General features: G+C 39.5%; 1 protein-coding gene across 3 annotated transcripts; it reads right to left on the minus strand.

The window, feature by feature from the left end:
• Positions 1 to 173: 173 nt before the first annotated feature.
• LOC107217704 (synaptotagmin-10) lies at positions 174 to 18,699 on the minus strand. Of its 3 annotated transcripts, none has more exons than XM_015655337.2 (9): positions 18,458 to 18,699; positions 14,593 to 14,692; positions 5,334 to 5,630; positions 4,934 to 5,079; positions 3,742 to 3,932; positions 3,105 to 3,218; positions 2,635 to 2,755; positions 2,217 to 2,548; positions 174 to 1,828 (listed from the first exon to the last, which is right to left on the minus strand). In XM_015655337.2, exons 3-9 carry the CDS (start codon positions 5,480 to 5,482, stop codon positions 1,535 to 1,537), a joined length of 1,347 nt encoding a protein of 448 aa, XP_015510823.1. In that variant the 5' UTR covers positions 5,483 to 5,630; positions 14,593 to 14,692; positions 18,458 to 18,699; the 3' UTR covers positions 174 to 1,534. The 3 variants fall into 3 exon arrangements, with proteins under 3 accessions (XP_015510823.1, XP_046586961.1, XP_046586962.1); XM_046731005.1 differs by having other exon boundaries at positions 5,334 to 5,633; XM_046731006.1 differs by having other exon boundaries at positions 289 to 1,828; positions 3,105 to 3,215.
• Between the last annotated feature and the right edge of the window lie 401 nt (positions 18,700 to 19,100).

Genomic DNA, 19,100 nt, shown 5'->3' on the forward strand with positions numbered 1-19,100 from the left:
AAAAAATATATTTTACTGTAAACCTAAACATCAATATATCGGCAATCAACATCACGAAAGAAGCAAAACTATGTTTATCTTTGTTTGAAATTATTTTATTTTCATACCCATCATTTTATTATCATTTGAATGAATTCGCTATTAATATACAATATCATCATTTTACATTTTTTCTCTTCAGTATCTTATAACGAGACAGGTACATACAATGTTAGAGTATAATATACATATTTGTATATATAATATATCTATATTATATGTATAATAATATTCAGTTTTTCATATATTTATACAATTAAAAGTTTCATACATACAGTATAATATAGTTTCCCTCTGAGTAAGTGTAGAATTTCAAAAATAATTTGCCCATAAAAAATTAGTGCGTGACATCACTTTACTTAATGATTCGTTTCACCAGTGACATCACATTTTATTACGTAGTTTTCTTTAAATTTTATCCGCGTATTGCGGTCACAGGTATCTTGGGAATGCAGTGCAATAAAATACAGAACAAAAACGTAAGCAATATTATTAAATGAAAACAAAGTTGTGTTTAATTAATGCGAATACCAACGTTGATAAATTAAAGCTATAATATCTTATTAGGGAAGACCCAGGTGTCATCCTGTATTTTAGGATTTGTATCACCCGTTTAGTGTTGTGCTTATTATTATTACTTTAATTTCATTCTCACGCGGAAATCGCACATTTTTCGAAATTTTCACCATATGTACGTACACAAAATCGTAATTTGTATAATAATTATGTATAGTGGTCAAGTTCAGCACGTACACAAAGGCTCGGAAGTTATCATGACGTTAGAAGAGAAGAAACTTATATCAATTCATCAGTGCCGTAATTAGTAGAATAAAAAATTAAATCTTCGGCAACATAATTGAAAAAAAAAGTAACTCCAGAAAATTAGGCAATGAATAACTTTCACACTGCCAAATCTGCCACGTGTAATACAAACAGGTACGTTTAAAAATAAAAGTAAACAGACCAAAATTTATTCTCATATTCTCATTGGTATAACTTACAAGCCATTGAGTAGAGCATAGATTAAAATTTCACGAGAAATTTGTCTTCCTTTCTCTCTGTGAAATGAGTAGCGTATATTGCTAGAGTTTCAGTAAGGTGAATGTCACAATTTTCAATAAGTCAATCTCCGATTAATGGTAATTTTACTTGCCAAGATTGTAAATTACGTAGCAAAATGAAAAATATTATTAATCATAAAATTCAGTAGCTTAAAATTGGTATAGTAAAAAAATGATTATTCATGACGTTTCACCCGAAGTACCGAAACGGGCAAATTAAAGTATGCCCTGCAGTGATTAAGACATTCATCTTGCCATCTTTCCAACGAGTATACATTATTATGAGAAAATGTTTACGCTGCGCGGTGGTCGCGCGGCCGTTAATAACTCTGGAACGAAGGAAGTACCTAATTATGATGAGTTAGCGATGCAATTACGACGAAGTAACTCAAGTCATCAGCCAAACCACATCGGGTTGCGCTGTGTGGGTCAGCTCAGGTCTGCCTGGTTTCCGCTAAGGGCAACCATTGCGCAGTTGCGCCTCGACCCGCGAGCACCTCGTGAAATAGATCTCGCTGACTTTTTGCGGAAACGGTGCATCTCGCCAGAGTTTCGCTAGCCCCGAGAAGACTGTCGTGTAGGATGAGGAACTCTATGCTGCTATGGGAGAGTAAATCCCTACCGAGGTCGAAGGTCAAGGCGACGTTCCATACAGGATTCGTTGTGTTCCGCTGAACGCCGGATTTTCTTTTCTTCAATCTTTTTCCGTCCTCCGAAATGATGCTTACCTGCGAAAGTCGGAGGGGGTATAAAAGGATTTAAAAGTTCAGAAATCCCAGTTGACATACGAGTGAGGATTTTCACCAAGTTCTTTTTTTCCACGAAAGTAAAAAAGTCTCGAACTTGTTACGGTGTAGTTGGAACCATAGCGGGTGAAAAAAAAAAAAATCAGACATTGAACACTGCATGCGTAAGAAGTTGGAAAAGCGGCTCTCCGTTTTATACGACCCTATCTTTTATCCCTCGCATAAGCACATGATTTTTATCACGATTTTTGCCAACGAGTATACCGCGCGACCCTAAACCTCAAAGGTGATTTGGACACCGTTTTTCTTTTTTTTTTTTTGTTTTTCGTGCCAAAGGGTTAGTGTATGTAGCACGTGTGGTATATAGTACCTTTACATAGGGATCGGAACTCGTCCTCGTGTCGTCAACGACCCTCAAGTTCCGAGCTTTAATCACAATGACGGTCAGTCTTTCGGCCGAGGGTAGAAACGATATGGAGACCATAAGTTCCCCGAGTTCCGCGCGAACGTCTCTCTCGGTGCAGCGCAGAATTGGCTTAGTAATCGTGGCCCTGGAGCCGAGATCGACGCTCGATAGCGGCAGCTGGACGCAACCGATATTGTGGTGACGCGAAAACGCGTCAAAATCGTAAAGAAGTACTTCCAAGGTTCTTCTGATTGCGACCGCTGGTATCACCTCGAACACGAAGTCCTCGTCGAAGACTATAAAAACATGCACACGTTACATGCTGTTAGAAATAGTAGAATAAGGTAGCCGCGTAATGGATCTTATATATCTATACGTATACCTGGGTTCAACGTTCGCTTGTGAATTCTAGTCTGCCAGACGTTACTACGATCGGGCAAAAGCCGTATCTTCGCGTACGGATCCGCCGTTCCACTCATCTCTCGTGCTTGCAAATCGTGTGCCTGTAAATGAACGACGCATCGGGGTGAGCACGATGTTCGTGCTTTAGCTTTTGAAAATGTAAATTTGGGAGCGAGGTATGTACGCGAGACACCGATATAATAAACAAGAAGTGTTTTTTTGGAGTTAGGATTACGCATGGTGCAGTTTGAGGCTCAGAAAATCGATCGTAAGTCTATATAAGTCTCGGAGTGTGCAGTAAAGCCGTCAGCGAATGGACGGTTACCAATAATAATATTCTCGTCGAAAGGTCCCACGGGGTTGCTTACTTTCCGTCGACCGAAACATTGCTGTGATATGAATTGTGACCTATGCAAACATAATATAATACAGTATCTAGAATTGGCTCGCCTCTATAAGTCGAACGGTCAGTATACCAGCTGGTGCGTCGTAGAAAAGGCTCAGCTGAAGCTCTCCTCTTGAATCCTCGCTCTCAGACGGGCTCGTGGCGCCAGAGTTCACCTGCTGTCACCAATAAAAATTAATGCAGTGATTAGTTACAAGGTACGCATTCATCAAATAAGCGCAATATTTATGTATTATTCGTGTGTATATGTATAACCACAGTGATCACTAATTTGAAACTCCTATATGTACATATATATATACATATATTAAAAATAATTCGTCGAAGTTGGTCATAGTAAATAATTTTTTAGATGTAAATACACTTTTAAAGACACTTCTTCCTGACATGGTGAGGCAATAACACGTTAAGCTCGTAGGATCGTAAATAATGATTGCCTGAAGATGATTGGGCGCAGCCGATGGAAACGTCGCAACCTTTTAAATAATCAATAAAAAGATTTTTTATATGACCAACTTCGACGAATTATTTAATATTAATATATATATATAATATATATATATATTATATATAATATATATATATATTATATATAATAAATATTAATATATAATATTATATATATATTTATATATAATAAATATTAATATATATATATTTATTTATTCGTGAAGCGCTGACCTGGTAAAGAGCCGTGTCAATTTTCGTGTGATCCAGTCTGGTGTGCATGCTCGGTATAGTCCTGGGTTTTGCGAGAATAACCAATTTTTCCGAGGCGACAAGGGGCCCTCCGGGCAACGGGGGAGCGATTCCTGGCCCTCCGGGACTCACGGGAGATATCAGAGCGCTCTCGGATTCCGACAAAGACACCGCTGCGTAGGAATATATGTAAATTGTATAACTTGTGCTTCGAACGCCGGTTATGTTTCTTGTACACGAGAATCGGCACAAATATATCAACCTTGTACGAGTACGGCCGTCGCGGGTAGGAAAATCATTTTTGCAATACTACCTACGCGTGCTCTCGTAAACTGTAATCGGGGTAATTTCGCAGTTGGTCAATAAGGGTTACAGCATTGGTTTATACATATGTAGGTATATCGAATCTCGGGAAGTCGTAGAAACCGCGCGTATTGCATACGAACACGCTAGGACGACTTTTACGCGACAATTGGCATACTCAATAATCGCGGTACTTACGAATTAGAGTAGAAACGAAGGCACATTACATTAAATGCAGGATGATTTGGACTTGTATTAACGTACACAGTTTTCTCGCAGTTTGTCTGAGTTGCATAGAAAAGTCGAATAGTAACCGAGCGTTTATTGTATTCATGCATTTATTGTCGCAGTGGGAGATTTGAATAAAGATTATGAATAGACTTTAAAACTGCATCTGCCAAGTGTGGACAGGTAAGATTAAAGTGCAAAATCCATCCGATGCTTTCAATGTTACCGTTGTTTTTATGCTATAATAACACGGTGACATGAACCCTGTAGCGAGAGCGAGCGATGAAGAATAATATCTGTTAGAGAACAGGAAATTTCCTTTGAATAATAAACAACATCTCAATATCGGTGTTTTTCGTCATACATTTGCGTTCGTTATTTTGTTTGCCTACGGTCTGAATCCTTCGACCGTGCTCTCGAACATGTTGTTTGAACGCGATGTTTTACATCCAAGCCTGAAGTTTAACTTACTGTGAGTAATGTAATAAATACTCGAAAATTGGTAGGTATGTGTAACCTTGTTTGTACTTGACCGTGTACGTGTATGCGATCATAAAGCGCAACAGGAGCCTGCACAGGTTTAGAGATCGCTTGGGTATAAGAGAACACCGCGTGCATGCAGCTCCGGGCTGTTAATACTTACCACCAGACGACTCGAGGGCCAGGTTGTCGTGGGCGGCATTGTGTGGCCATACCTTGTCCTCGCTGCCGCTGGTACCGGTACCCAAACCTACCAGAACTTCCTTTGATCTCGCAGTTTCAGCCCGGTCCAGCAAGTCCTTCTCAAACCTGTAATACCGCGGTTAAAAATTGAAGGATTTATATTTTGAAAAGAGTGGACGGGAAAACCGGAAGCCGGTACGCACCTTTCGTTATACGACTAAATATAGAAATATAATACGTGTAACGCGCGTAACGCGAAGCATGCATTAATAGGTGCGTACGTACAGAGTGTAGAAAAAACAAGTTTAGTCGAGTGAGCCTGCGTGCACGAATGTGTGGTACTTATACGTAATAATACATTAGGTGGTGTAGCGACGTACCAGTTAAGTGGCCCTCCGACGGCGCCGAGAAGGACGCGGCGCCGGGCGCAAACCGCGTACACAAGGATGGCGAGGAGCGTCCCGACGCCGGCCCCGGCTGCCCCCAAGGCTACCAGAGTCGCTACTCCGCTAACGCTTCGCGTGTCCATATGGGGAAATTACGGTGCAGGTTCACGGTGCTCGTATAGGCGGCGAATTGGTATATTTTGTGGGCAAGTGATCATCTACGTCGACACGTCATTCCAGCCGTCCTCGATCATCCTCCAATTCCTATCAATTTTACTGCAACTCTTTTGTCTTCTCCCCATACAATAGAAAGAAAATTAAGTGTCATAAATTTAAAGCGAAATTATACGATTGTTATTACGAGATTTTACACAACGGTAGGGGGTATATTGACAGGCCTTGGTATTGCGAGATCAATCGCGAGAAAGGTAAAATTCGTGTGCAAGAAGTAAATTACGGGAATTGAGTTAGGGGTACGTGAAATTCGGTTCGGAAAAGCTTCATGTTCGATAGGTATAAGGCTGGTACATGGTGTATGCATGTATGTATGTATGTATGTATGTATGTATGTATGTATGTATGTATATCGCCTTTCATAGGTACATATACATATACGTACATACGTACCTATGAAAGTCGAGGGCAAGACATAAGTATGTATTACATCATCTAGGTGTGAGTCTTTGAACTGAAATTCTGAGCTCGCGGAAAACTCGCGGGAAGTATAAATGAGGGTACGATATACCATATACCTATACATAGCCGTATATACCGTAAACTTTTACTCCACGAACCGGAACTAAGCAATGTGGAGGTAAAAGGAAAAAGAGTGGTGAAAAATTTCATTATTCTCATCGGCGGATTCCCTGAAGAATCGATCCTTGCGGGAAGCGCCTGCACAGCTGGAAAGCGAAACACTCGACAAACGAGCTCTGTTTGTTGTTGCTCCTATAAGGCTCTGGTATGTTTGCGCGTGTGATTCATTATTATCTTTCAATTTTTATTACACGATCAGTCGGTTACGCGCATAATACAATAAATTTATTAGTGTTGCGTTGTGTTGCATCGAGTGAAAAGCCGTATACAACATTAATATGAGTAACGATTTTGGGACGGGTGATGAAGGTACTAATGAGGTATGTGTACCTACGTATAAAACTATGCAGGCCATGGGCCTTGCGAAAATTCCTTATTTTTCACCCCATAGAACAAGGGATGGTTTTATTTCATTAATGGAAACACCTTGACCTATATCTGTGTTCATAATGACCGCATGCCCATTTAATTTACCTAAAGGGAAACCCTCGTGTGTCGCTAGATATAATATTTGTTAATATATGCAGAAATAAGGTAAATCCAGAAGCATAGAATTTATCATAATATATCCACGATGCAAATATGTAAGTCAATTCGTTTTAAAACACATCTCTCATACGCTCCGTTGAGCAAGGTACGATACATTATGTTAATATACGTAGCCTCGACGCGTATGCAAAAATCACCCTCCGGAAAATCTGTGCCTAAGCACATCTCATTATAGTACTTTAGAGTTGAGGTTACTTTGTTGAAACACACGCTCTAGTCGATAAGAGTAATTCGATGGCTATTTTAAATTAATCATTATTATCTTCGATTGCCCGAATTGGCTCGAAAAATAAAGGATAAGTATAATGGATTTTCTCAACTGCGGTACGAATTATTTTCAACGTCGGTGTAATATTGAAATCGGCAGTAAAAATAACAATGACAATAACAGCTACAATTAAACTAACAACGATTATCACGAATGAATGGAAATTGACCGCAGGCAAAATATATGTGAAAAAAAAGTCAGAAATAAAGGGCGTGCCGAGGGCGACGTGTTACTGGCGTTACTACGAGTCCGAGTACGGCAGTTTTGGAAGCTCAAAGGATAACCCCGCTCGTTCGTTAATCACATCTACATATCTATGTATGCACAGCGCATACACACGTAGGTGGATGTGTATGTTTTCTCGATAATTCTGTATACGCCGCTGTAAAGCGGGCTGACGGACGTGAAATGAAATCGAATTCGGGAATATAGAAAGAAAAGGGGGGAAAAGTATGAGGGAGGAAAAATGAAAAAAAAAAAAAAATATTCATACATTATAATATGTATATATATACGTACATAATATGTTAGATATGTAGAAATATATAATGAAAATCATAATAATGAAAATGAAAACGATCAGATGAGGAATTTCACGTAATATTCCGTGACAGCTGTACAAGTCATTATCCTTTGAATATTGCCGAAGGATCCAAAGTTCGTTTGAGAGCGCGTTTGGAATTTCAATACCTTTCCTGTACACTCTGGATTGCGCAGTGAGTTTCGAGGACTTGGTATTTGACGCATTTTTTATTAGAATCAATCGCGTTCATTGTTGCGGGTATACCTATTTAATGCCCCGAAGGAAATTCATACGTTATATTAAAGTCGATGTAACATGTGACGTCAGTCATAGCAACTCTTGAAAAAACATTGTTGAAAGTACGATAATTTTCGCTACGTTATTTTACATTATATAGGTACGCAAGTTTCGTTTATACCTCGGCTGTATACGTATCATAATTTTTCTCATATCCGCACTAACGTCTGGATCCTATAATTCATGTAGATCGTATAATCTACTATGTATACCTAGATGAACCCGCGACTCATCTTACTTATTAAACCTAGTGCCGAAGTGGAAGGTATCTACTGATCTATAGGTATATGCGTAAATCCATAGAGAGGCATCCCGTTAAAGCCGACATTAACTTTCCGCAAGTTTAGCAGAGACTCGCGGTTACCTTCGTAGACAATCCTGATCCTGCAGGATTGCCGAATAACCATCCTGCGGAACGTACAACCAATATATACATATGTAGGAATCAGGTATCAGGACTATGTGACCAACGATAAGATGAGGTAGGAATAAGCTAGGTGGCACAGTCCCTTGTACCTTCGGCATTTAACCATCGCCTAGCTTGCGTTGTGCAGTGTTTAACTCGGAGCCGTATAATTTACCCCGCAATGAAATCGCTATTACAGGTATATCTGATGCTTTTGGAAATGAGTCAGCTGGCCTCTGCCTATAGAACGTATAACCCCTACCTACACTTTACTGAATTGAACGTGGGAAAACGGAGATGGAGCTTTGATTAGAATTGCGTTTTCGCAGGCCTCGCACCGCGGCCAAAGGCGGATAGATTGATAGATATAGGCAGAGGGCGGTAGGGGATGTAAGACGAGAGTAAGGGAGGATGATGATATAAGATCTGGGGCGGAGGGCGGAGGAATGAAACAGCGGGATTAATGGCGATGATGGAATGGTCCTCTCAAAATATTTACTTTTACGTTGTAAACACGGTGTACAGGTATATAGATATATGTACCTACAATGTACATACATATGTACACGTGTGACATGTACACAATAGAAAAGCCGTGACGGTGAGCTTTCCGAAACGCGGCCGTCGTAGCCGGTGCCACTTTCGTAAATGGCCATTCACACGATCCGTCTCCCAATTTCTTATATGCCTGTGAATTGTATTATGTTTCTTCTCGCCAATTTATTCTTATGCGAAAAATCGTTTATCCGCAAGACGTATCGCACATGCTTAACGTAGAATTCTTATCTGCAATTCAACGCGACGTTTCCGGATCAATTGTAATCAAGTATCAAAATACGGTAAATACTCGGTAATTACACGCGTACGTTATATCCTAACGTGACATTTTTGTTCTACATTTAATTGCGACCAAAATTTATTGTACGCTTAATCAACACTAACCTACCGCAATTCAGGCCTAAATGAATCGCGTACAAAGTAAAGTCGTCCTGTACACTTGTCTATAACGTATGTAATACTTTGTCGAGTCGCTGGACTTGAAGTGGATCTGCATCCTATCAGCCCCAGTAAAGCCCGGGCTTCGGGGGCAGCTACGACGTCGAAACGTCAGAGTTACCCGGAAGGATTCGATCCGGTTGGATTAAAGAGAATCTAGATTCTTTTTGTGGGGCAACGGTAAATGAGAGCGAAAACAGGGAAGAGGCGAGCCCGACACGGAGTAACACTTAACCCCATGCTTCCGGTTCCCGGGCCTGATGTATACGGCTGAACCTATACGTATACATATATATGTATACCTCCTATCTCGCAGTCTTCGAACGGGATTTGTTTTCGGGAGTCGGGATGTCCCCATTTATTTCCGGCTCTCCCGTCTCTCGAAAGAAGATGAAACGCAGCCGGAAAAAGGGAATGAGAAACGACGAAATCTTATGGCTAGTTATCACTAAGCATTTGTGAGCCATGTATACATACAGTCGTAATACTTGGGGCTGACATATAGCCTTACACACGCACGTGCTTCCACATCTTCGCGGTTATACTCGGAACGGATTCCTGCACGTTCTTGACCCCATAACACTTATATGACACCCGCCTAAAAGTTTATTCTCAGAATTTCTGTCCGCAGAAAATGGCGTATTTCTCGACAGCGTAGGTGTGAGAATGAGAGAAAACTTGATACAGGTAGGAGGACATTGAAGCTGGATACCAGGAAAGCCAGGGGGAATCAGCAGGCCCTGAGCCTTGGAATTACTGTGGTTTCACAAAAATCAAATCGAACTATTATTATATCCCAGGTTTTTTTTTTTACAAAGTCTTGAAATTAAACCGGGGATATTAAAAATTTATCGAGCTGATATTGCGGCGGAATACCGCAAAGAATTTTCTTCAAGTACGTAACATCTGTGATTTATTCGCATATAGGGGATGCAGGCAAGTATAAGATGTGCGAGGTATGTATGTACGGAGCTACGATAAACGAGGCGAAACATGTACACCTATGAAAAGACGGCGGAGTAAGCGTGACGAGATACGAAGAACGACGTGCGAAATTGTCGTAAAGGGGAAACCCTCTTTCAAAACTTATTCCGGTTATATCTGCAGCCTTTGTCTGGTACGTGTTCAGAATTTTTTCATCACATTATATGCTATGAAAAAAACGTGCAAGTATTTACAAACGTGCGTCGTGAATGTACATACATAAACACGCGAGTGTAAACGCGAGTCCTTTGTTTTCGCAGTTTTATCGGCATTTCTTATATAGGTATATATATTTCAAGATTTGAAGATTGAATATTTTGTACATACATATAAAATTATATTGCCAGCGCAGCTGAGTGTACGCAGATACTGCCACATTTTTGGCCAATAAACGCGAGGCTTACGACGTACTCGGAAATGACAGTGAAAAATGAGTCTTCGCTTTTGCATGAGAAAAATTTTGTACCAGCTCCTGATTGCCTTGCGTTCGCGAAAATCTGTAATTTCGCAAACGACAGGGATCTTCAATCGAATCATTCGAAAGTTAAATTAACTCTGAAATTCAAATATTGCCGCTTATTAATTACAGCATTTAAATCGCCGAGTACATGAGTATGCTAATAAAATTATGTTATATGTCTATATGTACACTAGGCCGTATAATGCTTCTGTAGAGATAATTCAAAAAAATGACTATCTACTGGGACATTGTCAAAACTCGAGTAGCAATTAAAGTATACGTTGTAACCGCAGGATATTTGTATCATAAATTTCATCAATTCTGACGATTTTTTCGTCACGTCAAAATAAAAATAATATAAAATATAAAAATCCATCTAGTCCTGAGCTGATTCGCTTAATAAAATTTTTCAAAAAAGTGCCCAGAAATGCGTGCCGACCCCAGAGAGCCTGAATAAAGCAGAGCTATATTTCGTGTACCATGTTTTCAAGAAACGAGATTTCCCGCGATGGTAGAATTCTAGCGGGCGTTCTCATACATACTTTCCCGTAACTTATATTTCCTAGATTTCCGGCTCCCCTGCGAATTGGATCCCAAGATAGTTGGAATAAACGTGTAAAAATGTAATTACGGTCGTACTCTTTGACCCTTGAGTCTTGAATGCCGGGTTCTGCAGTCAGTTATTACCGTCCTTCTGTACACTTTGTTTCAAGTCGCGTAATTGAATTCTGTAGAAGAAATTCGGACTATATTCGAAATGAAGGTTGAAGTGAAAGTGTGGGGGGGAAATACGCAGAATACGCTTGCAATATTTCTGAAAATGTTCAACCGTTAAAACAGGCTCTCTGATTATACATTTAAAAGGGGCTGTGCGACGATTGAAAAATGCTTCGAATATTTAATGTCCAATCCCTTTTTCCGCCTCGTGCCTACCCCTATACGTTATATCTACTTAGTATCTTGGGGAAAAAACTTTCCCCGGTTTTCCGACGTTTCATTTGCATGCAAAGTGCAGAGATCCGATGAAATTCAAAATATATCAGGTATACACTCACACAATATTATTATAAAAATAAATAGACACTGTTGTTGGGTCATTTTTATTTTTTTCTTCGACATAATAAGTTGTCGATTTCAAAGATGGTAAAGAATTGTTAAGTACACTTAAGCGTATGTTTTTTACTGACGACATATTGAAACCAATTTGAAAATATTGATTCAACTCACGAGACGTTTTACATAAATTATCCCAGCTTACAGAATTTCAAACCTTATAACTTCTTGTATAATGATACATTTATAAATTTATTTTATCCTTCAACTCACAATCATTGTTCAGATCGTTTCTGTAATAGCCCAACTAATTACAAATTAACTTTTCAATACCATTTTTTTTAAAGATAACAGCCGTGTGGTAAAATACTCAACAAGTTTAACGGCGATTACATACATTTATTGCTTTCTAGTTGCGAACGATATTTCCGTGCGGGTAATTATGAAACACTTTTCGTCAGGATATTAAAGTTCTAATACCACCCTGTGTCTTTGATTCCTATACCTATACGTACTTCCCTGTATGAGCAGGCATAGAAATAATTATGACGTCAAACAAGATACGCTTAAGCACTGTTATAATGAATTTTTCAACAAAGGCGACAAAGTATACATGCAGGCATTATACGATATAATGTGGACACAGTAGTCCCTCTGCGATTATACAAGTAGAGGAATATCCGAACGTCATAAGGCACGAAAGAGCGCGAGTTAATTTCAAGAATTCACGCGTGTTGGTGAAGGTTGATGGCTGAAACGATACCCGCGGGCAAAACGATCCCTGGCGATTACATCAAATTTACTGTATAAGATTATTGCATAGCTATAGGTAGGAGCTTTTGTTTCGGGGGTGATTTAGGGAAATGTTTAACCGAGCGAAATGAATCAGTACCAGTCGTTGATATACATTTCGACGAATTAGTTATGTACACGCGAAAATATAAACGACATTTGAAATTCTAATTCAATGTAAACGCGTTAAAATTTTTTTATCACTGTCTGAATGTAAGAAAAACCAAAAATTTTCATACACTCTCCGTTCAGGCACGTGTCATTCGACATTTTACTATCTCAATGCGTAACCTGTCAGCGTGGCTAACATGTAAGAAAATTGTATAATGCATATTCTCGTAGAGTCGAGTGAAAATTACACTTTGAATAAAAGCATCGTTGACAGATCACTTTGCTTGTCGTTTTTGGTCTTGTGTTTATTACAGGCGTTGTAGAATTGATACATATATTTTATTATTTCATCCGTTGAGCAACTTATATTATAAGAATTGGAGGGAATTACGATAAATATAATAATGAATGAAGTCGCGTGGTATTTCAGTTACTAAATACTGGATTTTAACAAATCTTGAATTAAAAAACCGTACATGTCGTACAACTGAAAAAAAAGCGGAGTGCGCATGGAACTTGAAGAAATAATTTCGTTCGCATAACAAGTCGTGTTGGTTTTATACAGTTCGTACTACTTTTGCCCTGCATGCGAATCCCTTTTGGAAAACTTTTCCGTAATACAACCACGTACAAAATAGCCGGGATTCATTCAGCGCATTACGTGCTGTTATTTTAATGAGAGAAAATAACAGAATAAAAAATCCAATGTTCACGAAAATGATTTTTATATCCTTAAAAAGAGCGGAAAGTATATTTAAGATAGAGCGATGAAAGCCGTGCAGTCAGCGAGTTAATTAGAAACTTGTTTTTTCGCTCCTTCATATACATACATACCTGTATATATATATGTAGGTAAATTTATTCATTTACAGAGGTTTGCAAAACTTTGAAAAGATGTTCAAAAGAGCGAAAAATTTATTGGTTAGCTGGGGGTGTAAAACCGCGCTGTAGAATCTAGGGTAAATAAAGCCGAAATAAGTGTAGCGAGATAATTTAGGTGCGTGGGAGGGTTGGGTATAAATAAAAAGTTTATATTTTATATGATGAAAAAGTTAAAAGTACCCCGAGTAGCGACGCTCCGCTGCCACTGGGGGCTGTTGAATCCGGGATTACTATACTGCTATACCGGTTATCCATCATAATCTTGTACCCTGATTTTTTCATACACATGGCGGTGTACGGTACTGTGTATAAATATACGCTAATCCCCCTAAATCATGAATTTATGACACCTCATTGCGAGCATCCCACGCCTGCGATACACACATGGACACGTTTACAACGCATACGTATAAGTGGTGTACATGTTGCTACCAGTGAGTAATTTATACCTGAAAGGGAATGGAAAACCTATATTTCACGAAGCAACAGCTTGATTGTATATCGGTAAATTGACTGCGATCTGCCATTCGAGTACATATGTACATGTAACCGCATGCGTATACCTGTTATGTACACATGGATACACACCGGAGAAAATCATTTCAATTGTTTATTATACGTATAAACGTATAAATAGCATTACTGTGTTTCAAAATCTGTACACGTTCGAACTGCGGTAAATATTTCGATAAATAAACCATCGCGTGCGCCTTAATCTTTTTCATCACACTTGATACCTCTACTAGTCATGTTTCGTTAACTTTTTTGGATCGCTTTCCGTATCACTTTTTTTTAACTCTAATCCAACCGAGTATCAGGCCAAGTTCAATTTTGAGTTCATTTTCAATTCACACCGTAATCTGATAAAAGGTAAATAAAATGATATGACGATATGGCTGCATATACGATGTACGAAACCCGCAGGCAACACGAACGTTGTGTGCTATTTTATGATCGCGTACGGATCGATTAGGTATGGTACGTGGACGACATGTGACATGTATTTGGAAAGCTGCAGGTAAATCACATCGCCTGGTAAACAAACTGCACAATGTGATTACATCAACACGTTGTATCCTAATGATATGTAATTTTGTATACGTGTACGAAGCATACCAATTGCAGGACGAGACAACTTCCGTGACGATTTACATCTTCCGGAACTCATTCACACGACGGTCGAACGGTTGACTCTTGTGGATTCTTCTCCGGAAGTCTGAAAGAAAATCAATCTACAGGTAGGTATACAAAATACTCGCATTCATATCTTACAGATATCTGTTCACGTACTTATAACCGGTTATTCACGAACTTTTTACAACCTACGTAAATTTCTGATATTCATCGACGCACGTACGGTTAAGCACTGAAAACTTATCTTGCAGGGTGATCGCGGTCTGGATTTAGGTACAACATACACGTATCCAAATGGTACTGGAGGGTTTTCCACGTAACGATAGGGCTCCAGGGGAATTTCTCCGGCAAAGTTCTTGGCTATATGGACATTATGGATATAGTTAGCTATAAGCTTGAGGTCGAAAGCTCTCGGAGACCGGAGAACGTAGCTCGGTTTTACTTATTGCACCTACGGATGGAAAACTCCAGTGCGCACAATTTCAGAAGAAAATCGAAACTGAACCATGAATGGCGGCCGACACGGATCCTGATAATGATATAACGAGACTGTTTCGGCAGGTACAACTCCGTCTGGAGCTATCTCTTTTTATAATACCAGCACAATATACGTTTCAAGGTAAGTACCTCACTGATGTCAGATGAAAATCCATGTAAAAAAAAAATTAGGGCACGGTTTCACGGTGGTTCTTTTCTTTCCTGAACGGATCGGTTTTTTCATTATTCTAAAATCATGTTCAATTTGTACGTGTCAAGCTGCTATGACACCTTATCTCCGAGCTGAGTAACAAATTGATTTTAGCACTTCGTCACCTCTTGTCAGTGTTGGAGTGTTCTGAAGCTTGTAATAACTTTCAAGTTGTTCTGCTGCACAATTCGTATTTCAAAACCGCGTTGCTGCTTTTACAAACAGTTTAACATCTAATCCGTGGTTAAAATACATATGTAGATTAGATAGACACATATTTAGGTCCCAAAACTTTACTCGCAGTATAAGGCTTTTGACAATTTATAGGCATACTTATTGTTGTACCGTAATTTGCTGTGTACTATACTGTGTTAAATTGAAATGTTTAAGTTAAGGAAAAATAAGTTTAAGGTAAAAACTTCGTACCATCATCCCTCATAGTATAACAGAATGAATCTAGAAAAAAATTTGTCAGGTTGATTTAACGCACGGGACATTCGATGAACGTACTATTCGAAGGGATTAGTGAAATGGTAAGCAAATCAAAATCACACAAGGACGACCAATTGTTGAATTTAGAAGGTTATTTAATTGCCTGCAGGATTACCATTGCTGTTTCATTGCACATTTTGCGAATAGGAAATGATTGTTACATGTAACACCGCGTAAATAAACAGTACCAATATAGCTGTGATCGTATATCAGGAATACAGTAAAACACACATATGTGAATCCCACTCGAAAGAAGAAAACTATTTTTTCATAAAAATAAACGAGCATGCAGTAAATATCATGCTGAATACTTAGTTATATTTCTAAATCTTGTATTACAGTGTAAATTTTTTTTTGGTCGTGTTTCTGTGGTAAATTATAATCGCCTTCCAGACTGACGTAACGAGAATCCACTGATTTGGGCAAACTACACGGTACGTATAGTTCGCTAACTAACTACCATTGATTACTAATTGAGTATTCTCATTGGTATATTGGTAGAGCGCCTCTATATCCTGCAAGAAGGCCCTCGGGTTATGATACGTTGTAGAAAGTGTATATAGCATGGTTTAACACATGAAAACGATCCGCGTCGTTAGGTATATGATACGGATTTATGGATAATATCTGAATACTCAATTATCAGCTGACCACCCACGTATGCTCGCACATCATTTCACGTGTTGTTAATCCGAGCAATTTTGGTTTTTTTGTCGCACATGCACGGAACGTGGAAATGGGAAACGGTGCCAACTTTTGATAGACCAATAAGCGTACGTGACATAATATGCGGATAAAAGTTTGGTGATTTAAACTTTACGGATTAAATATATCCTCGTTATAATAAAGTGATAATAGAGTTAAGAGAATACTCTCGGCTTTCGCTCTCGCTTACTCCCTCTCTCTCTCTCTCTCTCTCTCTCGCTCTGTCTCTCTCTCTTTGTCGTGATCTCGTCGGGTCTGTTATTTTGTAGCATGGAACTTGTCCCTGACATCTTAGTCCGAGAATTATTACAGTAGTTGGGCGGACCTTCACTCTGATATACACCCCGGCACGTTTTGCTACTCGAATATCTGAGGGAAGTCCTCTTCCGACATCGGAGCAGTAGGGTGGCGAAATACCGAGTAAGGTATTTCATCCACGTGCGTTATGATTACGTTATTCTGTCACAAGTGTGCAGCTCTAGCACGTCTACTTCGCATCCTGTAACCACCCAGGGAGTATAACATACTGCACAGCTCTACGATTCCTACATGCTTTTGCTCGTATGACTAAAACAATAAGAAATTCTCTTTCTTACTAATTTTACATATGATTAAACCCCTGGAAGCCCCGAGTTCCCTTATACGGCACAGACGTGATATGATTATTGCTATACCGTCAGCTTAGGGTTGCTTCGATTCCGAAATTATGTAGCTGTATGTATTTTACGCATTGTAACGCATTTACTTGAAATGGGAATGTCACGTGACCGGTAACGGAAGTCGGCAATAAAGCAGCTAAAAAAATTATAATGACGGAGGTCATCGCGATATAATTCATATCTGCACGGGCGTTGGAACTGGTTTCTTAATCACAGTTACTGTTCTGACTGAAAAGCGTGCACGAGCTTTTGTTCGCGAAAATAAATTTGCCTCAAGTAAACTGGATTCTTTATCGTTTAATTTCTAATTACGTAGACGACATGAAAACTATATGAGTTTGCTTTATACGCCATACATATAACTGCGTGATATAACGCATTTAGAGTTAGAGCTTCTGGATTGCAATTATGATCACTGCAGTAACAATTAAAGATCGATCTTTCCGCAATGTAATATCCGTAACGGGAAACTGTTTTACGACAAACGGCCGTTGGTCATTTCAGGGTAATTGTTACAGCCGATAGCTTAGTATGGCTATAAAAGCATATAATACCTAAGATTTTATATAGTTCAACGAAAATTTAGCGAAGGTCAGGTGCCCGCGATCAAGCTCAAGATCTGCACACTTATACCGCGATATTGGACGATATAACAGAGACATTAATGCGCGACCTCATGCAGCAAATTAATTCGTGAATGTTATTCGTGTACGCGTTAATTGTTGCGATGGTTTGTAATTGAATGTTTCCTGTAGATAACTGACGATCAGTTTGTTTTTCTTCTTTTATAGAAAGATCCGTCGACTTCAGTCGTAATGCGTGTTTTAAGCAATCAAGAAAAGGAAAGAAGAATAAATATTAACTGTACATCTGAGGATGAAATTCAATCATCAAATTTATGTACGGCAATAATTACGGACACGAAGGTCTGAATCGATTTAGGTCCTGGTCTCGAGTAAAATGTAATTTCTCCATTTATAAATTTGATCCAAGTCTTTCCTTTTAATCTCCTCGCTCTTTGCGTTGCCGAGATTCGAGAAGCAAGGCATGTAATAGCCACGACGGGATACCGCGCGCTCGTTGCAGCTTGATAAAATTAATTGCTCAGCTAACAGGATAATTAATGAAAATTAATTCGGACGTTAGAATTACACCGCACCGCTCAGGAATCACTCTGCGAATCCTGTTGCGGTGAAAATAATATTGCAGAGTACAGATACAAATCCGCAATGTAAATAGTAATTTGAGGAGAGTAATCGCAGTTATAATTCATATGATTGCATGATGCACGAAATGCGCTTACCTTTCATATGGCTGCAGAACGGATGCGAAATCGACGAGGTATTGCAGGTGGGTGTATCTTCTGTGCTTCAACTTCCCGATACCTGGAATCAGGCGCAGGACACCCGAAGTACCTGTACCGTAAGTACTGCGAGTGTTTTTTGCGATCCGGCGCGCGTTTCTAGTCGCCAGAATGTCGCGGAGGTCTCCTTCGACGCTTTAGCCACCACGACGGCGACGTGGCTGAGGGCGGCACGAGACTGCAGGCGAGCGGAGGCGGAGGAGGCGGAGGAGGTGGCGGTAGGTGGTCCGATTTGCACCGGCGCGTCCTGATCTTGCCTGCGCGGCCGTGATGCTGTTGTACCAACGCAGATTTCGGAGGAAAATTTATCACGGAATGATAAATAATTCATTAGCCTCGCGATTTAGGTCTGTACCTATAGGCACTATAAATGTAGGTAGCCTATCTACCTTGCATGTAATGAGCGCCGATGTACGCCCTAAAATCGCTTGGCAAAATACAATTGTGTGTATGTGCTTCTCCGATGAAAAAATACATTTGTTTCGAAGTACGCTACGACAGTATTATATGCATAGGTAACTACTACCGGTTTGTCAAAATTTCATTGAATAATAATTTTCGAAGATGGAACACCCTACTTTGC

This window comes from Neodiprion lecontei, chromosome 2 (genome assembly GCF_021901455.1).
Source record: "Neodiprion lecontei isolate iyNeoLeco1 chromosome 2, iyNeoLeco1.1, whole genome shotgun sequence".
NCBI lineage: Eukaryota > Metazoa > Arthropoda > Insecta > Hymenoptera > Diprionidae > Neodiprion > Neodiprion lecontei.